At 34.7% G+C, this 23,149-nt stretch overlaps 3 protein-coding genes across 5 annotated transcripts; 1 reads left to right on the top strand and 2 right to left on the bottom strand.

Annotated features, from left to right (window-relative positions):
* Positions 1-391: 391 nt before the first annotated feature.
* LOC142613660 (putative apyrase 7) lies at positions 392-6,164 on the top strand. Of its 3 annotated transcripts, none has more exons than XM_075786108.1 (4): positions 392-666; positions 858-2,944; positions 4,927-5,251; positions 5,697-6,164. In XM_075786108.1, the coding sequence occupies exons 2-3, from the start codon at positions 913-915 to the stop codon at positions 5,226-5,228; spliced, it is 2,334 nt and encodes a 777-aa protein (XP_075642223.1). In that variant the 5' UTR covers positions 392-666; positions 858-912; the 3' UTR covers positions 5,229-5,251; positions 5,697-6,164. The 3 variants fall into 3 exon arrangements, with proteins under 3 accessions (XP_075642223.1, XP_075642222.1, XP_075642221.1); XM_075786107.1 differs by having other exon boundaries at positions 5,632-6,164; XM_075786106.1 differs by having other exon boundaries at positions 4,927-6,164.
* A 5,086-nt stretch (positions 6,165-11,250) lies between these two features.
* LOC142611769 (putative carotenoid cleavage dioxygenase 4, chloroplastic) lies at positions 11,251-14,198 on the bottom strand. Its single transcript, XM_075783900.1, has 2 exons — positions 12,721-14,198; positions 11,251-11,953 (listed from the first exon to the last, which is right to left on the bottom strand). Exons 1-2 carry the CDS (start codon positions 14,106-14,108, stop codon positions 11,524-11,526), a joined length of 1,818 nt encoding a protein of 605 aa, XP_075640015.1. The 5' UTR covers positions 14,109-14,198; the 3' UTR covers positions 11,251-11,523.
* Positions 14,199-20,790: 6,592 nt separating this feature from the next.
* On the bottom strand, positions 20,791-23,149 carry LOC142613018 (pentatricopeptide repeat-containing protein At1g31790). The gene has a single exon (XM_075785197.1). The coding sequence runs from the start codon at positions 22,808-22,810 to the stop codon at positions 21,503-21,505; it is 1,308 nt and encodes a 435-aa protein (XP_075641312.1). The 5' UTR covers positions 22,811-23,149; the 3' UTR covers positions 20,791-21,502.

Here is a 23,149-nt window from a genome sequence, read left to right as displayed (position 1 = left end):
TGTATAAACTTTAAGTAAAACACATTGTTTAATTAATAATTTCCCACCTTTGGCTACTCCATTACTGCCCAATATAACCAAAAAAAAATGTAGATAGAATAGAAGTAAATTTTAAATTGAAATGTGTCCAAAAATTTGGGACTTTAGACATAATCAAAAACAGAAAATAGAATTTATAACTTTTACATAATTTTTCTAAATATATCAAACATGTTATTTTGTTAATTTCATCTATTAAATTTATTCTAGAGAAGAAAATGAATTATACATAATTTAGTTAAAAAAGGGAACAGAAGTGTATTTGAGGAAAATATGGGGATTGAAAAGAAATAGATAGATAATAAGAAAACGTAAATATAAAGTAGAAAAGGAACGGTTACAGTAAGTACAAAGGAATTTACAAATGAGGGTCTTTTCTTTCTTTCATTCTCTTGCTGTCGAAAAAGACCATTTCCATGTCAGACTCATTGTTTGTTGGATCTGAATCTCTCTCTTTTTCTCTCTCTTTCTCTCTAACCAAACACATACAAATACCCAAAAATCATAGTCTTACAACAACTACTTATTACAACTTGGGACTTACAAAGAAGATCAAGAGTTTTTGTAATTCCTACAACACAACAAATTGTTAATCAAAGCAAACAATGAAGACCCATTTTCCTCCAGGTAACCCTAAATTTTAATTTTTTTTTTAAAAATGATTTCAATTTAGCTATTATAATTTCTGATCTGTTTGTTGGGTTTTTTATTTTTTGTCATTTCTTTCACTATAAAAAAAAAAAAATGCCACTCTTTGATCTTTACTTTTGTGTTTGTTAATATTTTAATTTGTGGGTGTTTTATTTATATTTGATCAGGATTGTAGAAAATGTGTGTTGTAATCACGAATACAAACCATAGGCCAAGAAGTTAATGATAGAAAGAAACCTCAAAAAACAGTTTAAGATGTTTGGTAGAATTGCTGATGTTGTAACAAGTCGTTTGTCGGGGCAACAGTTGTCATCATCATCGGTGGCAGCCGCGTCTTCTTCTTCTTCGTCTTCTTCGTCGAGTAGTGTTGCCTATATGTATGCTCAGATGCCTTATAGTAATAACAAGAACAACCTCAGATTATCGTCGTCTCTCCAGGATTTAACAGCTTATCATCCGCTTGATAATGATGTCACCATTGCGAATGTTGATAATAGGGCTGCTGCCCATATAAAGTATCCCCATTTGTTGCATAGAGACAATGCTGCTGTCTCAAGTTTTTCAAAGGAGAGGGGAATGGCAGGAGGAACCCCGTCCAAGCGTAGCAAGTTTTTGAGGCTTTTCATGCTCATGTTGTGCTTAGTCTTGTTGGGTGTTTTAATTTATATGATTTCTGTTTATGTTTATTCGTATTGGACTCGAGGGGAATCAAAGTTTTATGTTGTGCTTGATTGTGGAAGTACTGGAACTAGAGTTTATGTGTATCAGGCATCTCTTGATCACAACAATGCGGGCACACTTCCTATTGTATTGAAATCGTTTACGGAAGGTATTCGTAAGAAGCCTAGTTCGCAGGTCGGACGGGCTTATGATAGAATGGAGACTGAGCCTGGGTTTCATAAGTTAGTGCACAATGTGACTGGCTTGAACGGTGCAATTAAACCACTTATTCGGTGGGCAGAGAAGCAAATCCCTAGGAATGCACATAAGTCCACCTCTCTCTTCCTTTATGCTACAGCAGGGGTTCGCAGGCTGCCCAAAGCTGATTCAGAATGGCTTCTAGGCAAAGCACAGTCCATACTGAAAACTTCACCCTTCCGGTGTGAGGAAAACTGTGTTAAAATTATCAGTGGGGCAGAGGAAGCTTATTTTGGATGGATAGCACTTAATCATCGCACTGGTATGTTAGGGGTCATGCCAAAAAAACCAACATTTGGTGCACTCGACTTGGGCGGCTCATCATTGCAAGTTACGTATGAGAGCAAAGGACCTGTACATAACGAGACTAGCATAAAACTTAGAATAGGAGCTGTTAATCATCATCTCACTGCCTATTCTCGTGCGGGTTATGGTTTGAATGATGCATTTGACAAGTCTGTGGTTCAACTTTTTAAGAGGCTTCCAGAGGTCACTAAGGGAGATCTAGTTAACAAGAAAATAGAACTAAAGCATCCTTGCTTGCATTCTGGGTACAGGGAGAAATACATCTGCTCTCAGTGTGCTTCGCATTACAAGGAAACCGGGAGCCCTGTGATTGCAGGGAAAATTTTGGGTAAAGGAGGAAAGTCAGGCATTGCTGTGCAACTTGTTGGTGCTCCGAACTGGGAGGAATGTAGTGCGCTGGCAAAAGTTGCTGTTAATTTGTCTGAATGGTCAAATAAAAATCCAGGCATTGACTGTGATTTGCAGCCTTGTGCTCTTCCTGATAGTTTTCCTCGCCCTTATGGCGAGTTCTATGCGATGTCTGGCTTTTTTGTGGTGTATCGGTTTTTTAATTTGACTTCAGAAGCCACTCTTGACGATGTTTTGGAAAAGGGTCAGGAGTTCTGTGAAAAGACCTGGGAAGTTGCAAGAAAAAGTGTTGCACCTCAGCCCTTCATTGAACAGTACTGCTTTAGGGCTCCGTATATTGTGTCACTGTTAAGAGAGGGCTTGCACATTACAGATAGAAAAATCATTATTGGTTCTGGAAGTATTACTTGGACTCTCGGAGTTGCCCTGTTGGAAGCTGGCAAGGCATTTTCATCAAGAATGCGGCTACGTAATTATGAGATATTTCAAGTGAAGATAAACCCGATAATTCCTATTGCCATTGTGTTTATTTCATTGGTTCTCCTAGTTTGTGCGTTATCATGTGTTGGCAATTGGATACCAAGATTTTCCCGGAGGTCATATCTCCCACTTTTCAGGCATAATAGTGCATCGAATATTTCATCTCCTTTCGGATTCCAGCGTTGGAGTCACATCAGTTCTGGTAAGCTTCTCTTCAAGATTTTTGATCTGTGCATAGTTTTGTAATGTTTTAAAATCAATACTGTTTCATATATCCTGCACATTTTGAAGTATGTCTTATTCTTTATGACTATTGATTGCAATTGTTGTGTTTTGCTTTGGATGAGAAAATTTACGTTCTAACTCTCCAGCTTTTGGTAATCTCTCCTTTGGAATAATCTTTTTGTACTTGACACTATGGACAATGTCATGGCACAATTAATTTGATGTAAGATGACAACTACATGAAAGGATTTAGAGGTTGCTTAAATTATTTCAAAACTTGTGCATGTCTCAAGATTCATTATAAAAGAGATCTTTTAGGCATGGATAATTATAAGAGTATATCTTGTTGGTTACATCATTTTGTTCTAACTTTCGAGTGTATTCTAATATGACAAACTATTTTGATCTGATAGTATCTCTTGGATACGAAGATCATCCCAACTCCTTAGAGAAAATTTTTACTTATTAAAAAAAAAAAGAACTCCTTAGAGATATTTAAACAAGAATATGGTTAAGATAGTAATTGTATGCTAATATAATTCTGCATCAAACAGGACACTGTAAGCTTTTGCATGAAATAGGAGTTTCTTTCTTCTATTTTTTATTGGGTGGCCTACTATTGCTCCAAATTTCTTTGCACTCTGCTGGTCATGGATGAAAATTTATATTTGATTGTCCACATTTTGAGGAAAAATCGGGGAAAGCTTTGTAATATTGAGTTCTAATTGATTTAAAGTTTCTATGCAATTCTATTGATCAACTATCTATGTGTGCAGTTACTTTAATGTGGCGTTTGGTACGAGGTAATGTTTTAGGATTCTCAGGAATGTTTAAAAATTCCCATGTTTGGTTGCAAATCACACTAAGGAATCAGATGCTAGGGGAATCTAGATTCCCCTCTCAGTAGGAATGTGGATTCCCTTTAAAATAGATGGGAATCCAGATTCCCAAGCTTAAAGGAAATTGTATTTTTTATAAATTGACAATTTTAACCATTTTTCATTATCATTTAATCAATTAAGATAAAACATAAAACAAATAATTATGGATTAAACTATTTTAAAAATTATTATTAAAAATAAAAGTATTTGAGAATTTAAATAGTTATTTTTGTATTATACCTGTCATTTTGAAATGTTAAACTATAATTTTAATGAATTTTTCATAATTAATTGTTTATATTTGGTTTTTCATTATTTATTTAGAGGAAGATTTTTTTTAAGGACTTGGTAGTTCGCGTTCAAATCTAAGGATAGAATAGGAAAAATAAGTAATTCATTTAAATTCTTGGGAATAAACCAAACATTATCATCTCACATTCTTAGGAATCTTAAGACATTTCCAATGAAACCAAACATAGGAATAACGACATTCTTAGGAATGTGATTCCTAGGAATTTAGATGCCAAGAATAATGTGAATTTTCACGTACCAAACGCCACATAAGGGGAGAGGCTATACTGCAACTTGATACATTAATTTTACGCTAAAATTGGCACCAAGTATTTGACAAACATGATTATATATTTTAATGGATGAACTGTGCTTGCCATTTTTACATGACTGTTTAAGAATTTATTGGAAACATGAGAAATTGAGGGCTGTCCAAGAAGAATATTCTATGGCAAACTGATTACACACATTACATATGTTTACTTGCAAGGGAGGATAAAGCGAAATTTGAAAGCTAGGCTCAGTATAGTTTCCTGGTTTTGAAGTCTTTGCTATCTTTTTCCATTTAACATTTAGTTTTTCACTTTCTTAACTCTTCCGACTGGGCTAACCTTGTTATACATTTCTGCAAAGCATTGTTAAGCATACTTAATTATGGTCTTACTCTATATTTTTTTTTTATACATGCTTCTTGCCATTTCCATGGATTTTATTTTCAGTTGATTTGGCCATTTATCTTTGACAGTTTTTTAACTATTTATTTTATTGTTATGTTGTGTTCTTGTAGATGGAAGAAAGATGCCGCTGAGTCCAACAGCCCAAGAAAGACCATTTGGCTTTGGACATGGTCTCAGTGGCAGTGGCAGCGGCGGCAGCAGCAGCAGCATCCAGCTCATAGAGTCCTCGTACCCATCAAGTAGCAGTGTTTTACATAGTTACTCCTCAAGTAATTTGGGCCAGATTGATGGTAGTATCATGGCTTCCTTCCGGCCCCCTCACAGAAGTCAGATGCATCTTCAAAGTCGGAGATCACAATCTCGAGAAGACCTTAATTCTTCTCTAGCGGAAGCACACATGGTGAAGGTCTAGGGCATGCTTATCCAGAAATTCTGGTATGGTCACTTAAATTTTTTTCTTTCTCAAATTGCATTTCTTTTAATAGAAACCAGTTTATCAAAATCTCCTTAGAAAGTCTTGCTTTACCTATTCAATTCTAGCCATTCTTTTGTACCATATAAAAAAACCCACTTCAGCTGAGAATTAGTTTGACACAGGTATTTTCTTTTGTTACGTGCTTTTCTCTAACATGCTCGCTATGTCAAGAGCCTTGTAAGTCAACTGACACTTGCTGTTTCCAACGGAAATTTTTAGGGTCCAAATCCCCCCTCCCCCATTATAACTTTCCAAAGAAAAAAAAAATGCTCGAAATATATAATAAATGAAATGGTCTGCTTGAACCTCTCATCTAGTAACAACTTGCTCTTGCGTGTAGAGGATTTTTTTCCAAGGATTATTGTAGGGCTAATGGTGTGCTGGTCTGATCACTGACTCCAACAGATTCTGCTCAGCAGAGATTTTGGCACTTGTTAATCAGATATTCTTTCACAAATTACCCAGTTTAAACAAGCTAGCTCTTTGGGATTCTGGGTCATGGTTTTCATTCACTCCATGTTGTGCCACTCCTGTCAGTTAAGTTTTTGAAGCCCCTCCAAATCCAATTGTATTAACCTTTGATCAGGGAAAGCCATTGACAATTATTGGGTGAAACATTTGTCTGATGGGACAAAAGATGAATGGTTTTATTCCTCATATCATGATAGACTAGACTCGAGTTAGCTGTCACTTGCCAGTACTTCTCCCCTTCTTTGATTGAAGAGATGAATCCTGGGAAGTGATCATAAAATGATATACACAAATCACCTCTTATACATGAAATATATGTACATTGTTCAATTTCATTACAATGCAGGTTCTTCCTAATCTTTTCTTGGAGAAGTAAGTATTTATCCAAAAGATAATTAATCATATTACAATTTCTCTTCTTGTACTCTCTTTGGGCTAAAAGTAGTTATCCAAAAGATAATGAAAAAAAAAAAACTAAAATACACTTGACCCTTAAAATTTGGGGTGGTCTTCCTTTTGGTCTTTTATGTTTCAATTTTTTTTTTTCAATTAGCCCTTCATGTTTGACTTGTTTTTATATTGGCTGTTTGTGGTTAAAAGTTTTCATTTTGGTCCTACGTGTTTGTTTTAATTTTTTTGTTTGACTTTTTAAGTTTCAAAATTTTTATTTTTATGAAGAGCTAGAATGAAGGGTCAATGAAAATTTTAAGGTCCAAAAGTGTTCCTTAGTTATATACATATATATTATTTTTACTTCTAGAACCATGTGCAGGCTTTATTTGCTTTTAGTTCAGGTTTTGGCATCCAGGATGCTAATGCTCTGAGTATGTCATATTAAGGACTCAATTTTGGTTAACATAATAGTGATACATATTATGCAAAGCTCATTTCTGCAATTTGTACAAAAGAAGGTTAAACGGCTGTAAAATTTACTACAAAGTACAAATCCTAACCACACGAGTTTGGATGCTTGCTTTACCATTTTGTTTTGGGTACCAATCGAAATAGAACTACATTAGCTATAAACAGTAGGGTACATACAGAGTATTTGAGCAATCAAACTCTAATGCTCTTAGAACATGTTCTGGAGGAGTTAAATAAAGATGTGCTGTACTGGAAACAAAATACAGTAATGCTGCCAACACAAATTTTTTCACAAAAAATTTCATAATTGCTAAATTGGTCAGTTGTGGACACAACTTAATGATCATGGATCCACCAATATTTTTCCTGTCATAGTTGACTAACTCAGCAATTATGAAATTTGTTGTGGTGTTCGTAGAAAAAAGAAAAGAAAAGCTTAATAGTCAAAAGGGATTCAGTTTCAATAATCTATAAATAGGTGACACCCCATGTCCAAGGTCAATGGATAAACTGTTTTATTTATATATATATATATATATTTTTTTAATTAAGCTGTAAAAGCTGGTTGAAATGCCAATTGCCCTTGAAAATCCTCTCAACCATGTGCAATTGGAGCCCCTAATGAGCTGCCTCCTCCTGCTAGGATGCACAGATATGGTACCGGTACAATGAAGTGATATAAGTAATTTTTGAAAAATTATAACATGAAACAGCAGGTATGACACCGGTACGATATAGATATGATATAGATACGGCATCTTAAATGAAGTGTCCGCGCATCTTAGATCACTGATCCAATTAAAGGAGAATATATATATATATATATATATATATATATATTTTTTTTTTTTCTTTTCTTTTCTTTTCTGTGCTCTTTCGTCTCCCAGGATTACGCAACAAGGAATGGAATTTTGTGAGGCACAATTGGGTTTTTGAGTGGTTAGGTTTGGTGGGTTATTTTTTTAATAACCACTTTGCGTAGTAAGTAGTAACCATATAGTTGCATAGGCCTAAGGAGAAGACTTTGGGCAATGAACAATGTGCTCTAACCCAATTGACAAAAAGTCAAAGAAAACGAACTGAGACACTTGTTGGTCTGCTCCATATTATCCCACTTTGGAAATTGACTGGTTCGGTTTTCAAAAAATATGGTCTAATTTAAGCTTTATTCATCATGACATTCTTTAGTGGGAACTTATCGTGTGTGATGGGAAAAATCTCTCACGTGGAGTCCACTGCCTATGAGAAGCAAGTTTCGCATAAGACACTAACTCCAACCGATGGAATTTAGGAATTTTTTAAAATTATTTTCGTACTTGTAAATGTCAATTATATTTATATTTATTACAATTTTGTCAATCACATAGGTTTGTATGGTTTCTTTTCTTTATTAAGCTTATTATATGCCAATCTTTTAATCAATGGAATTTATTCTCCAACTCATAAAATTGTGTATATAGTGTTTTTTTTTAAAATAAATAAATAAGCTAAAATTATGAAAATTTTACAAATAAAATGGTTATTAATATATTTTAATATAAACAGGTGGTATCCACATTCCTGTATTTTTTTTATTTCTTTTATAGTGATAATTATAATCTTAATTTAATATCTTTGACTTAAATTTTTTTTTTGGAGCACCACCTTTTGAATAATTAAAATACAGTTATTTTAATAAAGTGATTATGCGATCGTGGGGGTAGCAGGGTAGGTGTCTCCTTCACGTCGATTGTGGGCCGAAAAAGGACTATGGAAGTAGCAACTTAGGAGGGTGGGATTGGGCCCAAGCCTCAACATCATAAGCCCAAAGGCCTAAGAAGAGCAGAATGGCCTGAGTTATCAGCCGAGGTAATCTGAGGATCCCTTAGCGGAGGAAAACTTCAGCAATATATCAGAGTATGAGACCTGGGCCTAGAATTCTCGTAGAGGACACAAAGAAAACGGCACAAAGTTCAAAGCAATAGTCACCTCCGCATTAATTAAATGTTCCTACCTAATCTCAGCCACATTGAATGATAAATGACGGAACAATGAGAAAACCTCAGAAGTCTCCCTTCATGATCACAAAGTAAGGAAATGGGTATTTGATGGGACCAGTTTCCTTTGACGGGACCAGTTTCCTTTGACATCCAACAAGATGATGAACGGCTGGAAAGAGAGGAGCTGGGAGGATAAAAGGAGAAATTGACCCCCCAGAAAGGGGGATTGGATTTTAGAGAGAATAGAGAAAATGATAGAACTCTAATTTGTAATAGCTAGAATTCAACTTGTAATCCTCATCTAAGGCCATTCTTTAGTACATCACAGTTAGTTAATCGGTCTTAATCTTCAATTTTTCTGTCCAATCTTCCCATTATGGATTACCATCTCTTTTCTTACTAATTAGTTGTGTTGATCATTTTTCATCGACTTGTGCTTCATTCTTGGTGTTTTTGGATCCCCACAACTATGTATTCAACTCTTTTTTTATATTATGATTATTATTTTTACACTGATTTTTATCTGCTATATGGAATTGTTTGTCTTTTAAGAATTATAAATAACTTTTTGACATGGCTTGATGTCCTCATAAACCATATCTTTTTTAAAAAATACTGATTTTCTTTGTGTATTTGTTAATTATAGACTATTACATTTTAGAATATTTAACCTAATTCATTACGGATAATACACTTGAGATTGTCGTTATAAACCTAAGAATATTTGAGGAAGAATATATAACTCATATAAAATTGATAAGAATAAATGAAACAGAAGATTTCACATTTTCGAAAATTTTATAAAATTCCTAATAAAACCCACTACATATAGTATATAGACAGTCCGGCCTCTTGATTCTCATGTATCCCATATTTGAGATTTAGACTTCCATGGAATATTATTCCTTTTAAACAAACGCCACCTTAAAATTTAAAATTAAGAAATGTAAACCCGAATTTATGATATATTAAATAAGCAATGTGAATATTATCAATGCGTGCATGTTTAAATTGATAGTATGATTAATTTATAAGATTGAGATTTGTGTTTAGGTGAGTTTCAGTTAGTTTATTAGTAAACTACTTTAGTAAATTTTCTATGGTAAAAAAAATGAATAACTTTTTTGCCAGTTTTTTCGATTTTTCATAAAACATTTTCTAAAATAAGACATATATTAACCAAACGAGTAATGCTACAATTATAAACTATTTTACAACTTAATGCGTTAAACTTTTTCTTGGTTTTTATCCAGATTTGCTATAAACATCACTTTTTCAATTACTAATAACAACTCACTACATCAATGGTTTGTAAAATTTTTTATAAAGAAAATTTGTATCTTTAGTATTATTCAGAAATAAAAATGATTGGGACATTGACATTATAATAAAGAGAGCAAGTTTATCGGAAACTTTATCAAAAAAATATTTGTGTTCATAAATCATATCTGGAAACATCAAATACTGCTTTGTGTGGTGCCAGGAATTTGCGTCCCCACTGTATTGCAACCATAACATGGAGACATGTGATCAGTGAGGGGAATCGTTATCATGAAGTCAAGAAGATATTATTTTGGCAACCAGACCCACCACTCCTTCACTTGTGTGCATTATTGGCAATGTTAGTTATGGCGATAGCGATATGAAACAATTTTTCGTTGAGACGGTTTTAATTTATGGTTTCTACCCTGATGATAGTTTCAATTTATGGATGAAATTTTCAACTCATAGTGTTTACTTTTGATGATAACTATTAAGGTATTAATCGATTTTTAATGCAGGTGAATCTTATATTTTTTATTTAATTATAAAACTTTTACCAAAGTTAATTGCAACTCTTGATTGATGGGGCACATGCTTATAACATTGCAAAAAATAGAAAAAACAAAAAAACAAAACAGCCCTTCATGTCAGTCAAGGGACACATGATGTGAAGTTAGGCTTTCGGTGAAAAGTAAAAGTAAAAGAGATTTTTTTTTTAGAAGAAGTGAAAGAGATATTGTTTCTACGGAAAAAGAAATAGTGATATTAACTATGATACATGTGAGTTGGAAAAATAGAAGTGATATTAATGATAATTTATTTGAAAATAGTTATTTATTGTACACAAATACAATAAAGCTACTTAATTACATTCAAGTTGTTAAAGTTAAATTTCTTAACAAGTTGCTATAATAATATCAATAAGTTGGCTTGCTACTTAATTACATTTTTATTCCTTCTCTCTCTCATAGTTTTTTTTTTGTTTGGAGAATCCTCTCTCTTATAGTTAAATGAATTTTTTATTGTATTGTTTATATTATTTTATTGAATTATTTATATTATTTTATTAGATTTGCGTGTTAAAACTAAATATGAAATAAAAAAACAAAAGGTTTCTTCTCATTTTTTCTTAAAATTATGCTACTTGACAAAATTAGCCTAACTTACCAGTACCAGCACTAATTATACTAGAGCTTGTTGAGGTCGTTTTCATTTCCAGGACAAACCATCCATGTTACCCATAAAAAACCTTGTGTGGTAGTTTCATAGTGGCCACACAAAGTGTCTTCAAGATTGGGAGATCAAATCATCCATCTCACAAAAAACCTCGACTCTTCTGCCTTCACATCATGCACAACCAACCCCACTTGTTAGACTCTTATTGAAACAATAAATCTCATAATCATTTATGGTTGTAGCTGGTATATTACAATAATGATATAACTAATTAATATGATTTGTTGTGAAAGATGTTTAGTATAACTTACAACCTCAATTAGTGAAATTTATTATCTATATAACATTGTCAAACTCCTTCTCACGTTATAATAAATTGTATATGAATAGTGAATCTCATTAATAAAAATTAAATCAAATTAATGAGATTCACTATTCATATGAGATGGTTCGACATCATTGTATTCTCTATAATTTTGCTAGATCTTGTTGAGGTCACTTTCGGCGACAAATAATCCATGGAACCCATAGGGAACCCTGCGTGGGAGCTTCACGGTGGCAACAAGATCAAGATTGGGAGACTTGGCATCCATCACCAAGAACCTTGACTCTCCTGTATTCTCATCATGCACATAAGACATAACATACCCATCATCCTCATCTGCATCCAAATTCTCTGCAGCCTCTCTTGCCACAAAGAAAGGCTCTCCCCCATAACACCCTTCCCCATACATTCTACTTGCCACAGTGCACTCCTCACGTTGATCTCCTTTAGACAAGTCCAACTTCACCACCCCAGATATCTTTGGCATTGGATCACCCACCCCCGCGTACACATACTTGTTCTTCTTCCCCATGTATGCTGGGTTTATAACCGCAAAATCTAGATTCCTCGCTGATATGGGGTACCTTTAGTGACAGAATCAAAGACTTTAGTTCGATTGAGAGCAAAATTAATTGACATTAATAAAAATGAAGAAACAAATATTTTATAATGTAAACATCATACAAAATGTAATATATTATATAATATAGTATACGTTTGGTTATAAATTATTTTCATGACAAAGATTAATTTTATCTTTTAACTGAATTAAAAAGTGATGTGAAAAATCCATTAAAAAAAAAAAAGATAAATTGTAAATTATAACTCTAAAGTTTGGGAGTGATTGAATTTTATTTTTTGAAATTTTAGAATTTGGATTTTATTTCTTAAAGTTTGGTGATATTTGGATTTTAAACCCTAATGTTTTAAAATTTGAATTTTACCCTATATATTTTAGGAGTGTTTAGATTTTACTCTTTAAAGTTTTGAGCTGTTTAAATTTTACACTCTAAAGTTTTATAATTTAAGAGTATATAATCCAAACAATTCTAAACTTTAAGAATTAAAATTCAAGTTCTAAAATGTCAAGATCTAAATCCTAAATACCCAAACTCCAAGGGTAAAATTCAAAATTTATAATTTTAAGGTTTAAAATTCAATCACATGGTCTGTAATTTGTAATTAAAAAAAAAAAAAAAAAAAAGGTGATGTGAAAAGGGACGTGATACGAGAAAGTTGACTTTTACCTTAGTTATTATGAAAAGACCATGAATAATAATAATAATGACTTAAGTTTCAAGAAAATACTATGTTGGTTTATTAAGATCTTTTCTATCTCTTCTGCACTTACCTTTTTACAATCCCTGTGTTGAGGTCGATCCTCACTTTCTCCACCAACGCATGAACAAGTTCCATTCTCTCCAAGGTGTGTTCCACAGACAATATGTTAGGTGCAACCATCTCTATTACATTGCCATCTTCTTCATCCCATGCATTTATAGCATGTATAATATTGAAACCAGGCACATCAAACCATTTCATCTCAGACTCGTCCTTTGCATATCGAGGTATCACTCCAATTCTCGACACTTTCGACGGGTCTGATCCCACAGGAGACCCTCCTGCTATCATTTCCAAAGGGTTCATCCCAATTTGTATGTCAGCAAATATTGCATACTTCTTTGTTATAGCAAAGTCATGCAAAAAAGAAGGACGGGTCATGGAGAATATGGGCACATCTGGTTGTTTCACTCCATTTTTATCGAACCTGAAGTAGGTCAAAAATGGAGGAACTGGGCCGTATCGAAACGCAAAGGCTTCACCGGTGTCGGAGTCGATTTTAGGATGAGCAGTCATGCTCATAAAAAGTTTCCCATCAAAATCATAGCGTCCCAAAGTTTCTATATCTCCATTTGAGCTCAGTTTCACCGAGTAAGGCAAATCAGACTCGCCTAGTGCAAGCAAACGATTCGCAAACAAAACCAAACTCGTATTCGCCAGGCCAAAGCCATTGGAAAGATCGACTTGACCTGTGAGGATTCGAGCAGCAGATAAAGCACCACGTGCCGCTGAGGCAGTGAGGCCATTGAAACCAGAGAAAACATTGGGAAACAGTGGAAACCCTGCTTCGCGTTCCAACGTGTACTTGTTTGTCTTCACGTATCGGCTGCAAAGCCAGGCTTTGCCTTGTGAGATGCGTATAGAGTGAAGCATACCGTCACCATCGAAGAGGTGGTAAGGGCCGCGAGGGAGGAACTGAGGGTTCGGGCCATTGCGAATGTATGCACCGTTCAAAGACGGTGGGAGTGAGCCTTGTATTACTCTACATTCTGTTGGGGGAAGCTCGTTGAGTACAGGAGCAAAGTTTTGGGAGAGAACGTGTTTTGGATCCACTGATGGTTTGGTAGGAGGGTCTATGAAGGTGTTGATTATGTCGTCAAATGCATTGAAAATCAGTGCTGGCACTGATGGCTCTACTTTTCTCTTTGTTGTTTGTAAAGAATTTGAAGATGATGATCTTATGGAGGATGGGTTTTGGGACGTTGTTTTTGGAATTGGAGGTGGGGTGGTTGAAGTGGAAATGGGTTGTGTAGTTTTTGTTGTTGGGGCTTGTTGGGGCTTTTCTTCAATCCTAACATTGAGGATAGTAGATGATGGTGGCGGTGGTGGTGTTGTTGTTCGGTAGAGAAGCTTTTGGGTGGAGAAAGTAGAGAGGAAAGAAGAAGATAAGGCATCCATGTTGTTGTGGTCCTCTCCGAAAGAAATGTACAACCACCCCCACTAAATGGGTAAACACAACAAATGTTATGAGGAAGCTAGGGAGGATTGGGTTAGAGATGTAAGTTAATTATTGGGGTTATTTATGAGCCTTGAGAGGAAAGTAAGCCAGTGAGCCATAGCCACAAAGTTTGATGCTTACACTATTGGTTGCATTTTGAGTTTGCAAGATCCATAAAATTAGAAGGATATTATGATTATCCAATCGAAATGGACCCATGTCTTTGTCTCATGAAATTAGGTATCAATCACGCAATTCATTGCCTAATCACTAAAAATTAAAGAGATCTTTTACAAGTTAGAGCCCCACCACTTGAAATAATTATTTTATGAGTTTAACTTGATCACAAACTATTTTACACATACTCTTAAAAGCAACTGAAATCGTAACTTAGTTACTTTTAGGGGTATGAAATAGTTTGTGTGAATAAACACTACTCTTATTATATACATTAATTGCATGCAACCGAGACATAGTTGACAAAAATCATACATCCGTATACTTCCCATGTTATGAGAAATTGCTTACATATAACCATTACACAAGACCCTTTGAGTCTGATAGATTCTTTAGGAAACCTTCATCCCAATCACTTATAAAATCTACTTTGTATTTATGTTTTCTTAGAATAATACTTAGGTGGCGTTTGGATCCGGATGAAACTACGTTTTGCGTCTACATTTTTTTTTTTAGCTGTGATTTTTGACTTTTCTGTATGTGAATTTTCTGTGAGTGCACTGTTCACACCAGCAAAATAAGCGATGGACAATGCACACCAGTGGGTCTCGTGCACTGTTCACAGGACCCAAAAACCTTACTTTGCAGCAACTTTTTCATTAAAAATATGTCCCATAGCACTATTCACACATTTAAAAATTATTTTACTACAATGTTTTTAGTTTTTAATTTTCAACAAAATAAGCTGTATCCAAACGGACCCCTTACTCTCCTAAATTTTTACTTTGGCATAAAAAAAGCATATATAATTTTTTGGATGAAGAAGAAAAACTCCTAACAGGTTTTTAAAATTGGCAAAAATATCTCATTCCACTCAACCCATTGTACTTTGCAAGAGTTTCTCTTAGCCTCTCTCTCAACTGATGCGAACCTCCATCGACACGCTTTGACACCCAACAAACAATATTGGAATATTTGCCCAAGAAAGCTAAAACTCAGATTTTTGATAGAAACCCTTATCCAACGTTTATAATCGAAACGCGAACCAAAGGTATAAGTATGACACCTTGACACAATGATTATAATGAATCATGAACCGAAGGTATAAAGTTTGAACGCCACAAGGAAGAATCCCTGATAAGTTCACAGTTCTTAAAGAACCAAAAGAAGAGCAAAGCCTCACATTTTCTGATTTTTATTCAATAATCTATGAAAAACGTTTACAGACTTAAGGGCTTATTTAAGGGCTCCATTAAACTTGACAAATAAAAAAAAAAATTCTAAAATAACTCCTAATTGATATTTTACCATATCAGGAATCAAATTTGACCTAAAAAGCATTAAATGCATCTAAAAACAAGGAAATAAATTATCCAAACCTAAAATAACGTTTTTACATAAAAATACCAAAAATAATAAATTACAATAATTAAACAGTAAATTGTGTCCTACATCAGACCCCTCCGCTTGAAACAAACTTGTCCTCAAGTTCATCTTTGAAATCTGAAATCTTCCGCTCCAAATAAACAAATACTTCGAATGCTTTATTGACTTGATCCGGTTGTGAAACTTGAATCCTTCATAAAGTGTAGCAGAAAATTTTTTCTCATCTACTTTCAATTTATTTGCAACATCAATCAACAAAGGGTTGATAATAAAATTAAAATTTTCTACTCCAAGAAAATCAACATATTGTATAGTCATCTTCAACAAATCAACTGAGGCTTGAGGATTGTGAGTTGTGGACTCATCCTCATATTTGACCTCAATTAAATCTTTCACAATGTTCTCAATGATTACCATCTTTTTTTTTTTGGGTGCTTACCCATTCTTTTTCTCTCATCTTTCTCTTTGTTAGTATCAAAACCAACCCGCTTTGGCTTGACCTATCTACTTTAGTCTCGCATGAATTTTTCTTGCCTTTAAAAAGTGAACTAGACAGCCATAATCAGATTCAGACCCATCATGCCCTGTTTTCATCCCTATCATTGATGGCTTGGCTTTTACTCTTGGCGCTTAACAAGTAGGGCCCGTCGGCAATTTCCAAACTGTTCGCAAAATCCATTCCATTATTGCGTCCAGTATGGGCATCTAAATGGTGGGGCAATGGGTTCAGCAGTGAACAGTTAGTGAATTATTTTGACAGATCTTCGGAAAGCGTACACTGCAGGATAATCAGGCATAAGCATCAATGAACTATGAATGAGCAACGCCTAAGTACACATAAAAATTGACTACATTTTTTTCATCATCTGGGTTGGTAAGCTTGTACTGAATCTCATTTTAGGCCCACTTTTGACGTATTTTATTTATTTATTTATTATCTATTACTAATAATTTATCACATTAACGAGTGTCAAATTTTCGTGCTTATAAACTTTCTCATAAAGATGCCATTTTGTAATGCAAGTTTATAACACCTTCAACATTCTTTGGGCAATACTGTATCAGAAATTACCGTGGCATTATCATGTTTCTTTCAATCATAGGTTGCGGCAGTGATTTAGGAAATTTTAGTAACCAGTAGATTTTATTTACAAAGGCAAAGTAGAGGTGCAAAATATTAAAAATTATTTTTCTTTTCAGCAAAATTTTCATTTAAAGCAATTTTAAGCCCAACTTTTAAAAGAGTTTCAACTTATAACGTCCGCTTCTGATGATAAAACCCAACTTTTCTTATATAGTATATATTTGAGTAATGCTACATACATAAACTATTTTATAATATTTTTACAAACTGCTGATGTGACTTTAATATTATCCTAATAGTTATTGTAAGTCAAAATGTGATGTTAGAATAAGTAAAAATTTATCATATCAATAGTTTGTAAAAATGATGTAAAATAATTTGTGGCTGTAGTATTACTCTATATATTTAATGGTTATATATTTATTTTCCTTTATAGTAATTTTAATGTTTTCCTTAGTAAAAAAAGGAAAAGGAAAATGAAAGCAGAAATTCCATAAAACTATCCTATTCCTATCCTATATAAAAGAGTAAAAATTAAGAAACGCAAGACCAAGCGTGAGGCAGGAGCAAATTTTTTGGACCACAATTTTGAAAACACACAATTTCTTTTTCTTTTTTTTTTTTAGAAGAAAATTTATATTTTCAATGACACAAGAAAATGTACAATTTCCATAGTAAGACAAACTATACTATCCATATATGAAATACAACCATACAAGATAAAGCGGGCCCCTGAATCTATTACTCTACACGAATGTAAAATGGGCCATGGCAATTGGGAAACCCATACATTTCTCTAATTTTATAAATCCGTATAAGAATTAAGTAATATCCATTTTCAAAAGGGATGTTTAAGTCATGATTTTCAAATTTTAAAACTTAAGAGTTATGGTTATGGTGCATTTATTCACCGATGTCAATGCATACAAGTGTGTAATAGACATTGTCCTTACATATTTTGTTACAATTATTTTATGTAACAGTTTGTGAAGAAATTATATGGTTCTCATGGTGGACCACGTCATTTGTCCATCATTTCAGTAAAAAACTTCCACCTATTTAAAATTGCTAAGTCAGTATTCAATTTTTATTTAAAACTCCACAATTTTAAGTAAGTGGAAGTCTTTTACTGAAATAGTGAACCACATCACTTATCTACTATAAGGACTTACAATTTCTCCAAATTGTGATTAGTTGTATGTTATATGTACTTATTATTTTTTCCTCCATCACTCTCACAGTTTACCACACAGAACACAAAGTGTGTACGAAAACATATGCTACCCTAGTTTTATTGTATCTAGATTCTTGCCTCCTTGGTTAGGTGGGCTAACCAGGGATAGGTATTGTGAGGTGGAAAAAAAGATGCTCAAAGTTGATATTTCTTGCCAAAAGTCTAGAGACATAGACTGAAACTCTCTCTCTCTCTCTCTCTCTCTCTCTCTCTCTCTCATTGGTATTTTGCGTACTTGTTGTATGCAATGTCCCATTCCATGTGAGAAGGAGATGAATTATGAGTGAATGAAATTTTTGGTGTCTATAGCAACGTTCTATTTCTTTTGGTATCGATAAATGCGCTAGGGGACCATCCCAAACCAAACCCTCACTCACAACCACAACACAAAAAAGAAAAAAAAAAAATCATTTTCAACCAAGGGAGGGGATCATGAACATCCCAATTACGATAATATATTTATTCTTCCTTAATACAGAGTTTCTATATTAACAAAATTATTTCCAAAGAAACAATTGCAAAGAATAAATAAATAAAACTTATAAAAAAAAATATTGTATACCAGACATTACTATTTTTTGAGATCAAGATAATTAAGCAAGTGATTTTTAGCCCCAGTCTTAAAGTTCTAACGTCTAATACCACTTTTTCTAGTTCAATTCAACCCAGGTTGAAAGATTAATAAACCAAACAAATTGAACAACCAATTAGTCAATTGTATCTTATCAAAAAAGAAAAAAGTCTTACATAAAAAATAAATAAAAAACCAGATATTCATATGTGGTGACTAGTGAGGATGTGTTTTCATTGCTAATCCTTTTCAGTGAGCAAGCAATTAAATCCTCATTACTTGCTTTATCTGGTCCAAATATCGCAGTGCTAATACATCCACATGCAATTCAGGAGAAGAAAAAAAAAATTACACATATATATCCAGATGCAAGAGGGACCCGATGTTGAAAGCAAGAATCTCATTAACAAAGGATCTGTCAAGAACTTATGCAATGCACAAAAAATCTTACAAATGGAGTTGAGATAATCTTTACCTTCGTTATCAGAACATTAATCCTCCCGTCAAGAATAAGGTTGGAGATGTTTACAATACATTACATCCACTAACATTTCATCCCCATCTGGCATGGACAAAGCTCATATATGCCTCATTGTTCATTATCATTGGTCCCTCCCCCTCCTCTCTGAAAACAATTGTCGGCATCCGTCACCCTGCATATTGTTAAAGATCATCACAGCCACAGGTTACATATACGTAAATTCAACATCAACAGGCATTATTAATGTCTGACTGATACACCATCTAGAATCTAATAAAAAATGTATGAACCTGAGATTATGTGACCAAGAATGTTAATTTGTTTTTTTCTTTCTAAGACACCTGATATTTGTGAGAAATGAAGCCGTCGAAGAAAATATTTTAGATTCTTCTCTCTAATGGACAAAGAGAAGGAATCCCATAACAGGATGTAGGTCTGTCTTATGACAACTTTACAGATCTGTCCAATGAGATATTTGCTAAGAAAGACATGTTCTCAAAGTATGATAGAGATCTTCCCAAAAGAATTTTACTGAGGAACGGCATGCTTGAGATTGTCTTGTAGCAATCTTAATCGTGAGATATTTTCTATGGAGATCTTTCCAAGGAAAGTTTGAGTAATGTCTGGGATCGATTAACTTGTATTTTCTATGGAACCAATAAATAAGCCTAACTTGTATTTGTCAGAAAATAGTAAAACAAGGGGTTCATTTAAATTTCAAGTATCCATGGCATGAAAAGTTAAGTGCATGCACATATTCGCCAAAAAAATACAGATTGTAATAACACCAGGACTCAGACGATTTTACAATAATGTGTAGCATTAAAATGCATGACATACCTTTTTTTTCCTGAAAGATGATAATATATTTTATCATGAAGTGCAATTTTGCCACTCACTGCAACTGCTTGGTGAATTCTGGAACCAACAATTACAGTTTATAGCTCAACCACCGTACTAAAATCCATCTTAGTATCCTTGTGTATTAATTAGGAATGCTAATTCACCCATTGGCTATGTATGCCACTATGCCTCCCATCATAAAGATTGCAAGAAATCTCCCATTTTCATCAAGGGGTATTGTAAAATGGCTGCTTCTGAATACATAATATAAAAGATCAAAATTAAACTCCCGGAAATATTGCCCATGCATCTACCCTTGCTATTATTGAAGTTGTGCTGATATGTGTGTGTGTGTGTGTGTGAGAGAGAGAGAGAGAGAGAGTAGGACTTACTTACTGCTCAATAATCTATTTCACAATAAAACAAGAAGCTCCCTAGGTCTCACCAAAACGGACTAGTTTCAGCAATAATAAGAAATCCTCTTTTATTTTTTCATCTTCTTTGTGTCGGAATAAGATAGGAGGGACGGGAGGGGGGGGGGGGGGGTGCAGAAGTGTTACTGACATGAATATTGACCAACATCCAGAATAAAGAAAAATAAAATAACTTCATCAAATAATGAAGATTGTCAGTGCGTCTAACCCCATTGGATGTGTTGATCCACACCCCCCCCCCCCTTGATTGTGGCTGACTTGCATGATGCTATTTGTTCAAAGCACTGTTGGTAGTAAAAAAAGAGTCCTGTTTAAACTGAAACCAATTTTGGCTTTCCATTGTTGCCTTTTGAGTAGATCCTTCAAAATGTGTTCCTACAGAATAAGAAAATGCTCTAGAACCAAAAACTATCAAACCTTGCTTGGTATCGAGCAAAAAATAGTATATTAGAGAATTGACTTTTGCAAAGGAAGGATAATCTTTTGAATAGAAATTGATGCAGAAACTAAAAACTAATCCTAACTCAGCTTATGCAGATATGCCATACCCATATATCAGCACCTCCACCAGTGGTTAAACATACCTGTTCAACTCAACATCATCATCAACATCAGAAATTCCAAGGGAAAACAAAGCCAACAGAACAACTGCAAACCCCTACCCCTCCTTCCCCAAGTCATAAAAAAAACACACGGATCTCACATCAATAGCTATATATAATATTAAAGCACCAGGTCAGGCTGTTCAAAACTTCAAGGTAAACAGTGACACCAATGATTTTGAACCTGGATACCTTGGACAGCAAATGCAAAAATCTCCAGATCAGTAGTTCAGATGTGTGGCCCAAGATGAATAAATACCTTATACTCAAATATGTTGTATGTTTTATTTACAGTAGCTAAAAGCTAATTTTAGGTTCTATTGCAGATTATACAAGCACAAACTTAAGAAAAATTGGGGGGGGAGAGGGAGGGGTTGGGTACAAAAAATATTCCAGTTATGGTTTGTTTCAGTGGTGCTATGCAAGGTCGTCCATTCAATGCTGTTAGATGGACAAAGATGTCATGCGCAAATGATGATGAGTCACAGAAGAAAACTATAAGGGCATGTCATCTGCCTCAAGTATACATTCCACCTGTCTGTTTAGATCTTGCTCTCAGTAGTGTTACTACCACAAGCTATCCTCAGTTGGTTGAGCAGAGATTCTGGGGGCTGCACTCCAGCTGCCTTGATCTGATACAGAAACTTGACGGCTTCAATGTAAAAGCCATTTCGCATGTACCCGGTAACCATTGCATTCAAACATGCAGTGTTTCTCTTGTTGTCACTATTCATCTCAAACACCAGTTTTGCATCTGGCAGTAGCCCACTTCTTCCATACATGTCAATTAACCCACACTGCACGAAAGTATCTGTATCCAGCCCAAGCTTGATGGCATTGGCATGGACCTGTCGACCGCAATGCCCATGGTCCTGAATCCCACCACATGCCTTGAGAACACTAGAAAATGTGAACTTGTTTTTCTTAATTCCTGCCCTTCCCATCTCCCTAAAGTAAGTAAAAACATCATGGAAATGCTCTTCCCTGCAGCTGCTAATGATTCTGGCCGTCCATGTCAGGGTATTGTGACGTGGGAGTTGATTAAAGACAAAGTCAGCACCTTCAAGGCATTTGAATTTCCCATAAAATTCGATTAGGGAACTGTTGAGAAAGAAATCATTAGCAATACCCAACTTCAGTAAGCTGCCATGGAGTTGCTTTCCGAGTTCCATATCCATAGTGTACAGACATGCCTTGAGAACACAAACTATAAGCCATGTGGGTAATTCGAAAAACTTAAATTGAGATTGGGATTGCATTTTCACAAACAAAGTTACGGCTTCATGGTAGTCTTCATTGCTGGCATAAGCAACAATCATGGTGGCCCAAGTGAGGATGTCCTTACAGAACATTTGTTCAAACAAATGCCTGGCAGTGTCAAATAGACCGCATGATACGTGCATGAGAAGGAGCCGGTTAAGCAAAGGCAATGGAAGTTTGAGCCTCGGGGTGATGCGGGCATGCAACTCCATAGCTCTTGCAGAGTCCGCAGCGAGAGTGCATTCTTGGATAAGGGAAGCATACATATCATGGGGTATGGGGAGGCCAAGCACATCCATCAATCGCAAAATATCCGAGCTTGTGCACCTGCTGCTGCCTCTCTTCTTATTAGGAGGAGTAGTAGTTTTTATTGCCATTTCCATTGGTTTTGAAGTATCGGTTTTGTCATTATTATTTTCATCATTAATGATGAAAACATTTTGTTTGGGGCTGCGTAGAGGCTGCCGAATCTGAAGTGCACACTTACTTTTACTTAAACTAGTACTACTAGTGAATGTGGATGCAGTATGAGCATGAACACTACTTAGTCCTACTGCTTTCAACTGAGGGGCTGCTACAACTACTTCCATTGTAGCTATCTCATGATTGAGATTTTGAGATGTTGGCAATAAGAGGAAGAGAGAAATGCAAGGATAACTATGTTGATTTTTGGTTTAGACAAAACGTCAAACAGGTTCAGGGCATAAAAATAAGGCAGCGAAAAGTGAGGTCTACCTAGGCCAAATCCCAAGCCGGGAACTTCAGCAACAGCTACACAGACTAGTACAACCCAAGAGGTTGAAAGGTGGTGAATGGAAACACAAACCAACTGTGTTGAAATATAGAAAAACTCATGAAAACACAAACCAACTGTGTGGGTATAAGTTAACACAAATGAGACAAGCAGAAGAAGTGAAGAACCCACTGAT

The sequence above is a fragment of the Castanea sativa genome, chromosome 10 (assembly GCF_040712315.1).
Source record: "Castanea sativa cultivar Marrone di Chiusa Pesio chromosome 10, ASM4071231v1".
Taxonomy (NCBI): Eukaryota; Viridiplantae; Streptophyta; class Magnoliopsida; order Fagales; family Fagaceae; genus Castanea; species Castanea sativa.
This window is presented reverse-complemented; position numbering and strand designations above follow the sequence as displayed.